The sequence below is a fragment of the Trichogramma pretiosum genome, unplaced genomic scaffold, assembly GCF_000599845.2.
Source record: "Trichogramma pretiosum strain Unisexual culture from Peru unplaced genomic scaffold, Tpre_2.0 scaffold14, whole genome shotgun sequence".
In the NCBI taxonomy this organism is placed as follows: domain Eukaryota; kingdom Metazoa; phylum Arthropoda; class Insecta; order Hymenoptera; family Trichogrammatidae; genus Trichogramma; species Trichogramma pretiosum.
The window spans coordinates 2,477,742-2,487,214 of NW_019641706.1; the positions used below are offsets into that span (position 1 = coordinate 2,477,742).

At 39.1% G+C, this 9,473-nt stretch overlaps 3 protein-coding genes across 3 annotated transcripts; 1 reads left to right on the forward strand and 2 right to left on the reverse strand.

The window, feature by feature from the left end:
- Positions 1–1,524: 1,524 nt before the first annotated feature.
- On the reverse strand, positions 1,525–4,488 carry LOC106656847 (diphthine methyltransferase). Its single transcript, XM_014378001.2, has 2 exons — positions 4,395–4,488; positions 1,525–2,598 (listed from the first exon to the last, which is right to left on the reverse strand). Exons 1-2 carry the CDS (start codon positions 4,479–4,481, stop codon positions 1,525–1,527), a joined length of 1,161 nt encoding a protein of 386 aa, XP_014233487.2. The 5' UTR covers positions 4,482–4,488.
- Positions 4,489–4,812: 324 nt separating this feature from the next.
- On the forward strand, positions 4,813–6,967 carry LOC106656987 (dnaJ homolog subfamily C member 8). Its single transcript, XM_014378214.2, has 6 exons — positions 4,813–5,139; positions 5,439–5,597; positions 5,722–5,788; positions 5,859–5,953; positions 6,027–6,160; positions 6,246–6,967. Exons 1-6 carry the CDS (start codon positions 5,071–5,073, stop codon positions 6,478–6,480), a joined length of 759 nt encoding a protein of 252 aa, XP_014233700.1. The 5' UTR covers positions 4,813–5,070; the 3' UTR covers positions 6,481–6,967.
- Positions 6,968–7,027: 60 nt separating this feature from the next.
- Positions 7,028–8,528, reverse strand: LOC106656988 (UBX domain-containing protein 1). Its single transcript, XM_014378215.2, has one exon. The coding sequence runs from the start codon at positions 8,299–8,301 to the stop codon at positions 7,255–7,257; it is 1,047 nt and encodes a 348-aa protein (XP_014233701.1). The 5' UTR covers positions 8,302–8,528; the 3' UTR covers positions 7,028–7,254.
- Between the last annotated feature and the right edge of the window lie 945 nt (positions 8,529–9,473).

Below are 9,473 nucleotides of genomic sequence, written 5' to 3' on the forward strand. Positions count from 1 at the left end.
TTCAAAGTAAATGTGTCTGAAAATTTTTAAAACAGAAAACCAAATCAGGGGAAAAAATTGTTCATCATAAATCAGCTCCGAATTTTTCCACTTTCAAAAAAACTCGCACGATTGTTGCAAAACGCAATTGTACATATCGCCACACGTCAACGATAACTATTTCAGACTAATTTTATTTTTATTTCTCGCGCTCAAGATATTCTATCTATGCTGCAGTTTCGATATTTTTTCGTGTTGCATTCGTTGCGTTTTATCATTACCCATGTGCCAAGTTCATCGGTGAACTTGAAAATTTCACAAGCCGCACAATCGACATACACACGAGCGGTATGCGATTGACAAAAAAAAGTCGATGAACTCGTGTCGACGACTGTCGTGATGCGTGGAGAAAGAAAGAAAGAAATAATCATAGTTGCAAAATATAACTCCTGGAGCGCGTTAATCGGACAAACTAATTCAGCGCGGAGGTATATTCCTATTTGTTTATTTATGTTTTTGTTTAAATAATAATCTTCGGGTCAACGGCATCAACATTGGGGACGTCGTCGTATCGATCATTGCACGCGCGAACGATCACCCGGCCGCAGAGATCGTTTTGGATCGCATCGATTACATTAATCGAGATCCGTTTCGCGCGTACGAGTGAACTTTTTTAGAGCTCGTCATCTTTATTGAGTATTGGTTAGCTTTACCCGCGGTCGATTTTTTTTTGAATAAAGTTTTTTTTTATCTTCTCGCGACTACTCTATAACTGATGATTAGCTCGCTCGATACAGCTCGTACAGTTGACTCTCGACCGTCGATAAAAACAAGGCAGGTAACAGATTCTCTATACTGTGTTATATATCAAATGCTTATTTTTTTCGTATATGAGCAATTCCATAAAAATGTTTTAAAAATCGAGGCCAAAATCACGATTAAAATTTTTGTCGCTTGAAAAGTTTATGGACCATTGCGAACTGTTTTTGGAGGTCCAAGAAACGTGAGAAAACATTGATTGGTTATTTCTTTAGCTATTTTTTTATTCGAGAGGAAGAAAAATCGCATTTTTCTATAAATATGACTACTTATTCCAAAATCGACATAACTTAAATTATTCAAAACTTTTTTTTCATTCTTTTTTGCATTTGAGCCATTGAATAACAAAAGAAAAATTCTCAAGGTTCAAAAATTGATATCAAGTGAGTGTTCCAGTTTGTATTGGTTCGTATTGAGCTTATTTTGAAAATAATAGATATTGAGTAATTCATTAAATTTTGAACGTTTATTTTTGCTGCTGAATAAATCTCTAATGCTTTTCATTTAAAAAACCACAAATATTTTATAAATTGATTAATTATAATGAACTATTGACTTAATATTCAAAATTTGCATCAAATATAGGATTTTTTGAAATCTATTTGAATCATGGTTGACGAGTGAGAAAATTAAATGAATACCCACAGATGTAAGAAACGAATGTAAAAAAAAATATATTTACAAAAACAATATTAACACAGTCGATATGCATGTACATATTATAATTTAACACTCGTCTGTATTGATCGAGCACAGTTTGAGGCAGTGATCGTAAAACGAGCAAGTAGCCACTAAAGGTGGATCGTCATCCGCACGGGTACGATACGACCAATCACATCCGTAGGCGATGCTCTTGTGCTCCTGAAAATTCTCGACGACCCTCGGTTGCTCTTCGTCAAGCACGTCAACGAGGAAAAATCCCCCGTACATGCCCGCGGCCAGCAGGTAACGAGGTGGCTGCCGCGGGCTCGGCTCGTACTTGAGCCTCCAGAGGCCTCCTCCCAGTGGAAGCTCGTGCACGGCTCGTTTCAGCTGTCTCGTGTCCCAGTGCCTGAGCTGCTCGTCGTAGCTGCCGGACACGAAGCTGTGCTCCTTGGTCGGATGGAACTGCAAGCTGGTGACACCGGCGCCGTGGGATCGCGAGTTGGTCGCGATCGGTCCGGAGCGAAGATCGAAGCTTCGCATCTTGAGATCGTCGCCACCGGTGTAGACCACCTCGGAGTTGCGAAGATCGAAGCAAGTGATCCAAGCCTCGAAGTCGTGGGCCGGCCACTCGACGAGCCGCTCGAAATTGCCCGTGTCCGCCTGGAGCTGCCAGCAAGACACGCATCCCTTGGAATCGCTCAGTGTCAGGCGCGTCTGATCCGCGGCCCAGTCCAGCGACAAGGCCAGACGTTCCTCCTCTTCGTCATCCCCGAGGCGAGTTTGACCGATCAGTTTCAGCCGAGGTTCCTCCTCCTCCAACTGCTGCAATTCGTAGATCCTCAAACAGCCATCGGCACTCGCGACACCCAGCATGACTCGCGAACTGCTCGACGTTCTCGACCACTTCATGTCCAGTACCGCCGACACTTCGATCGTTTGCAGCACGTCCAAGCCGCAGCGCTGCTCGTTCAGCTTCATCAGGTATATCCGGCCGATTCTCTCCCTCTTGCTGCTGCCCTCGTCCTCGACCTTGAGCTCGTACGTGCCGCAGACCACGAGGTCGGCGAAATTTTCGTGTGGACACCACTCGACCGAGTCGGCCGAGAGCTCCGTGTCGAAGGTCTGGAGGGTCTTGAACATATTCGATTTGATTACCTGAAACAAAGTTTAAGATTGATATTTTATGGTTCAACGATAAAGTAATTATAGTTCAAATTCTTATAGTATCCGTTTTGACAAAAAATAGCGTGGAATCGAATCGATACCACGTGAATGAGACTCGGATTTAAAAATATGAAAACCTTTTTGACATGAACTTATCCATGAAAATAATTAAAAAATCTACAATGTTTTTATAAGAAAACGTCATGGTAGGATCGAATATCCCTGTGGATAATCTTAAAAGGATCCTGAAAATGCACGTGGATTTCATAAAAAAAAACTCGTGGTTTGATCGAATGTCTGAGCAATAAACCAATTAAAGTATGTAGAATAACATTTTTTCAAAAATAATCCTTTTTTGTAGATCAGCAGAGCAATAAAACACTAGTACTATTGTTATGTTGCAAAGGAAAGCCGTGAGATGGCTAACTTTAAACCCAAACATAAAACGAACAAGTTGAGACATTATATTAGTTAGTAAATTCGTTTACGCTCATAATAAAAATATTATTTGTTGGAATTTCTGATTGAGTTTGATTGAAAAAAAAATTAGTTGGTACTTATTTTAATGGATTGTAAATATTAACTGTTTAGAAAGAAACTGCAAATATTTCTGTGGTGGAAAGGGAGAACCGACCAACTCCAGTTTTTTCGAAATCGAGTTTATGACGTTAAACACCTACATTTAGTGTCAACTTTGATGTGCAAGTGTCTGAATGACCGGAAATTGCGTCTATCGTTTGGTACAGCACAATGCCAAACCGACTAAGTCCATTACGAGACAAACAGTGACCGGCCAAACCGACCAAGTCCATCTCAGCGAAACCTTCAACGCGATATCGAATCAACTTTGGTTTAAAAATGATGGAATATAATATTGGAACGTTGTATATACAACTCTCGCATCATTGGATGCTGCCAGATCCCTGCAACTGTTAGGGCACTTGTAAATGTGCGATGTTCGAAAGAAAGAGTTATATTCGTCTAGCTACGCACTCAAACGCAACTTCAAACACGTTTTTCTCGAAAACACGAATAATGGAGTTGGTCGGTTCTCCCTTTCCACCACAGATTTTAGTTTCCGAGCACTATTTCGTTTAAAACAATCAAACAGAATACTTTTCAGTCAATATGAAGTCTTTGGAAGCTCATTTTCTTTTCACTTAAACTTTTGATTATTTCTGAATATGCTCATTATTAAAAATCAACTTGAATTACTTGATGTTCACAATTATACAATTTAATAGCAAAGTCTTGAACTCTGCTATTAAATCTCTGCTCTCTCAAGTCTTGAATATTTTTTATTTCAAACTTCCTCAGTAGCGTAGCAAGATAGTACATGTTTTACTGTTAATTAATTAGAAAAAAGGATGCATTGCTGATTACTAGTTCTTGTTAGCAGAGCACCGCTTAGTTAAGTTTAATTCAAGAAGAAATAATAGAAAATTTTTTATACTTTCAATTGAATACTGAACAAGACAACAGTAAAATAATTTGTAATTCATGAGATCAATAAAACCTATTTTATCCTTTTCAGACTTTTTGTAACATTAGCATCTTTAATCATAATCATCCAAAAAATATTTAATAAATGCATGAAGTCTTGTCAATAAAGTTTAATTCATTAAAAAATGTGTGCTTGAATAATAAGAAATATAATTCTTACTTATTAATCAAGAAAGTGACATTTTTATTCAAAATAGGTTGGTTTCATCAGAAAAATTTATAAGGTGAATTCAAAATTGGTTAGAAAGTTTGTAATACTCTTATTCGTTTATAAATTAACTTACTTGAGTACCTGCAGGAAAACTCAAAACCAAAAAAAAATGAACTAACTCAGTCCGTAAATCAACAGATTCAGTAGTTAAAACGTACATGTGCCTTTTCATGTGTCAACACGAAGTAGCAGCCGACAAAACTAAATGTCAAACGCTTTCGAAATCATCAAATCGTTTTGAAGTAATCTGACAAAAGTCATATAAACAATTAAAAATATTAAAAGATAACTAATTTTCTACAATCAATTTCTGATAAAAATACAAAATGACTGTAAAAGTTTTAAATGATTAACACGTGATTTACAATTATAATCGAAACCGTTGATAAGCAAGGCAGCTGATTTATCAATTGGAAACAGCTCGCAAGTCGTAATTCGGAGTATTCGCACGTACTGTGCAGAAATACGAAAGCACCTTATTTTCTGTGTATATTTCTGCACAGTGTCATCGCAACTGACGGTGAGCGATACCTCGAAAGTCTGAGAGTCGTCGTGAGAGACTAGACGCGGTTTGCCCAGTGCTCTGCGAGGTGTTAATAGTGCAACCGTGTGTTAGTCGCTCCTTGTTGTTCGTTAGGCACCGTTGACATATATAGTTATTTATATATAGTTGTTTTTTAGACCTAACGGTTGAGCGTGTACACGCTACCTAGTCTAATTAATTGTATTAATTGTAGTGCATCGACAAAATGGCAGCAACAAATTCTCAGGCCCCAGTTGTCAAAAAAGACGAAGTTTTCAATGAATTTTACACCGAGGTAAGTCGTCCTTGTGTCATTTTGACAAGTTTTAAAGTATATTTACTTTGATTTTCTAAAGTAATGAAGCTGTCAATGCCATTACATAACCTTATCTCCAGTTACCTGTGCTGTTATGATGCCTTATCTATGCACCATAAGCCTTTTTCTAGGATTTTAATATCTGTGTTTTTTATTGAGCTTATATTACCGTTGCCTAAATTGTAGGACAATTAAATATGATAAATTCATGAATTTATGTGGATTCAAATGGACAGCCAATCGCTTGTTTATATATTAATAATTATTTGTGTTTTTAGGTAAAAGAAATTGAAAAGAGAGACTCTGTTTTAACTCCTAAACAACAAATTGATAGACTGTTGCGTCCAGGATCAACGTACTTTAATTTAAATCCTTTTGAAGTACTTAACATTGATCCCACGACAAATGTGGATGATATCAAGAAGACTTATCGACGTGTAAGTATTTTTAGTTTTAATTCCAGGGCTACTAGTCCCATGTACTATTTTGAATTAGCGTCATGGTATGCGCATGCTATAAATATTGAGAATTTCTAAATAAAAATTTTCACGATTATTTTAGATGTCTATTCTTGTTCATCCAGATAAAAATCAAGACGACGCAGACAGGGCACAACAAGCATTTGAAAGTAAGTAATATAGAGTTCTGTAAATATATTGCATGTGACGTCTTAAACTAATCTTTCAAATTTTTTACAGTTGTGAACAAAGCTTGGAAAACTTTGGAAAATGAAGACACTAGAGCCAAATGTATGGATGTCATAGAGGAGGCAAAAGCTAGAACTGATCACATGGTAATTAGGTTTAATACATGAAATAATAATATGGTAATAAGTGAAAACTAACCATAACATTTGTTACTTTTAGATTGCTGAAAAGAAAAAGAAGGCAAAAAAAGAAGGAAAAGGTGACACAAAGTTGGAGGAAGAAACCGAAAATGGATATAAGCATGCAGTTTATGTAATGACAATGAAACTCTTTGCAGATATGGAGAGGAAAAGGTTAATAATATCTTCCAATTCTGTTTTTAAATCACATTTTAAAAATTATGAATGTAAAAATTAAATGACCTTTTTTTAATTACAGACGAGATCTAGCAATGCGCGACGCAGAACAAAGAAAACGAAAAAGAGAAGAAGAAATCTCAGCAGAAACACAGGCACAAATGGAACGTGAATGGCAAAAAAATTTCGAGGAGTCGCGACAATCAAGGGTAGAAAGTTGGAAAACTTTCCAATCGGGTGGTTCTTCTAAAAAAAAGAAAGAGAAAAAAATGAAGACATTCAAACCACCAAAAACAAAGGCAGAATCTCGCCTATAATTCTATGAATCAATAGTTTTCATTATCTAGGGTTGTAATTTACTTTCCTTTCTGCAACGTACAAATGAATTAATATTGGATTTCGAAATGGATCAACACTGTATTTTTTTTTCTTCTATAAATCCAAGTTCCAAACGAGAAACTGCAAAACTGACAAAGAGAAAGTAAACTACTCATTTTATACATAATAAATTTTAATGGTCAACAGACTCGAATGTCGCAATTTAAGCCTGTCTGGCAAAAAAAAAGATCAACGTGTAAATGTATCATATACTTTAAGAATGATTTTATATATCTAACAAAAGTTAAAAGTGTTACTACTATACTTCATTAGTATGTGTAAAAAAAAATTAAACTCAATAAATGTAATAAAAGAATTAAATACAGAAGAATGTTAAACAGACAAAGGACATTCTTGATTAATCTATAGTTTAACGATTAATTTTTTTTACAAAAACAAAAGACTTGCTTTATTTTATACTTGTGGCAATTATTGTATATTTAAAAATTATATTAGGAAATAAAAATAAATACTACGCTTAAAATGTATGAATAGACACTGATTTGGTTTTTATTTGTAAAAATAGAACAAATTAAGCTTGATATATATTCCTTGTCCAAAAAATCTGGTATCCATTATCGACTAATCAATCATATTACACAGTATGTTCACTTTTTCTCAATTATTCTCTTAAATTCAATTTTTGTTATCTTGACTTAAGTGAACAGGTAGAGAGAGAGAGAGAGCTTAAAGTATTATTGTTAATTCTAACTTCAAACAACGCTCTTTTTCTGTACAATAACGACGGCCGAGGGCACCAGGCCGAGCAGGTCCAGCGGCATGTCGTACTCGTTCTCGGCGAACACTTTGCGCGGGAAAGTCGTCATGAGGTCGAACGGCTCGGCGCCGTCGGTGCGATGCATCTCGACGTACAGTCGGACGGCGGCGAGCTGCTCTTTGCAGCCGAAGCTTTGGGTGAGCGACTTGCCGTCCGTAAGTCTTATCTGGAGCCTCGTCTCGGTATAGTTTTGGCTGCTGTTGTTGGTGTTTTGTGCTAGCGGGGGCTTGGCCACTGGCGCCGGAGCTACTGGCGCCTGAGCGGCTGCCTCGCTGCTGCCTTGTGCCTTCAATCGTCGAGCTGCTCTGTCGGCCTCGATCTGTTCGCGAATCCTCTGGCGCGCCATGCGATCCTCCTCCTTCTCGCGGCGCCGCTGCTCCAGGATCTTCTTCATCTCGAGCTCCTCGAGCTTTTTCCGGGCCTCGGCCATCTCCTTGCCCGAGCGGATGCGGTCGCGTTCGCGCTCCAGTGCCTCCTGTTTTTCCTTCTCCTCGCGCTCGGCTCGCTTCTGCTTCAATTTGTCCTCGATCAGCTGCAGCTGCTGGCGCTTCTGCTCCTCGGTGAGGGGCTTCTTCTCCTCGCTGCTCTCGCTGAACTGATCGTGGCCGGATTTGGTCGCGTGGAACTCCACCTCGAGATTGCTCTGGAAGAGTTTGCCACAGACGTCGCACTTGATGGACTTGGCCGTCTGCTCCTGGTCGTCCCCCGGTTTGCCGGCCTGTTCTTCGCTTCCGCCGTTGTCGGTCACCGTCGCCGTTGCCGCCGCCGGGGTGCCAGTCGCAGCCGTTAAGTCGAGCCTAGGTTCGGAGGTGGCAGTGGCTGCTACGGCCGACCTGGACTCTTCCTCAATCTCCGGACCGTGGGACAGCAGCCAGTCCATCGCGGGCTCGACGCCCTTGTGTCCGGTCGCATTCAAGGCTCGTTCCACGTGATCCTTGCTGAAGCCCATGTCCATGAGGATTTGAACGTCAGCGGCGGACATCGTGTGTTTTTGTGTTGTTTTGTATCGCTAACACGAGGAGCAGGGAAAAACGGAAGACGAGCTTCGAAAGCACCAATGGCGATGGGTCTCAGTCAACGCGTGTGTCTATGTTGTTGGGAAAACAAACACCGATCGGATACACTTGGCTGGATGGGATGTGACACTAGCACGAGTCGCCTATAACCAAACTGCCGAACTGCCGACTGTCGAGTGCCGACACAACGCCTGCATAGATAGCGATTGTGTGTGTGTGTGTGTGTGTGTGTGTGTGTGTGTGTGTGTGTGTGTGCTATGAAAACACGAGCTGAGAGCGCAGACATGCGCTCCAGATGCGGACTAGTCAGTAGTGTCTATATATGGTAGCCGCGGAGTTTGAATAAATAAATACATTTGCATGTTTTTGTGGGATTCACACGAACGAACAATGAGCATCAACGTATTTTTTCCGCTAATGACAGAAACGAAACTCGGTTTCCCAAAAAAGAACCCAAGAAAAGTTTTTAAAACAATAAATTGTTTATAACTCAAGAAATTGTTTTAAAAATTTTTTAAACAGTTCGTACCTATTCTTTGACTAATTTAAAAAATGTGTGGTTCTTTGCTGCTTTACGTTTAAGGCATTCTTTTTCGATTTTAAAAATCGCAAAGATTTAGAATTTAATGGTTTCTAAGAAAAAATTTATAGCGCAAAAAAACATTTTTGAGGTTTTCTATCTTTAAGAGGAACCTCTTAAAAGAAAAAAATGCAAAGCACAATAAAGTTTTAGAATTATTCAAAGATTATGAATTTTTCCAGATTTTTCGAAAATGATTTTATAAGTTGTTAACAATAAATTTGATCATAATTTGTTTTCGAACCTTTTTTAACGAGTTTTACATTCGAATTCGGTGATCAAAATACGACGGAAATTAATTGTTCGTTCGTGTGGATCTCAATCGTATACGAAAGCTTCCTTAGTGTCCAGAATCTGGACTCCACAGAGGAGCTGCAACGATAGCACGACTTCAGGCGCAGCGAAGCAAAATCAGAGAAACGCTCGTTCTCATCTACGGTGCTGCCGCTCCGCGGCAACGTGTTTTTACTGGCCAATCTCGATCTCCTCGCCGCGTTCGACTCGATCGCCGCTGCCTGCGAGCACACGATATACCTATAAGAACACGCAGGTAAGCAG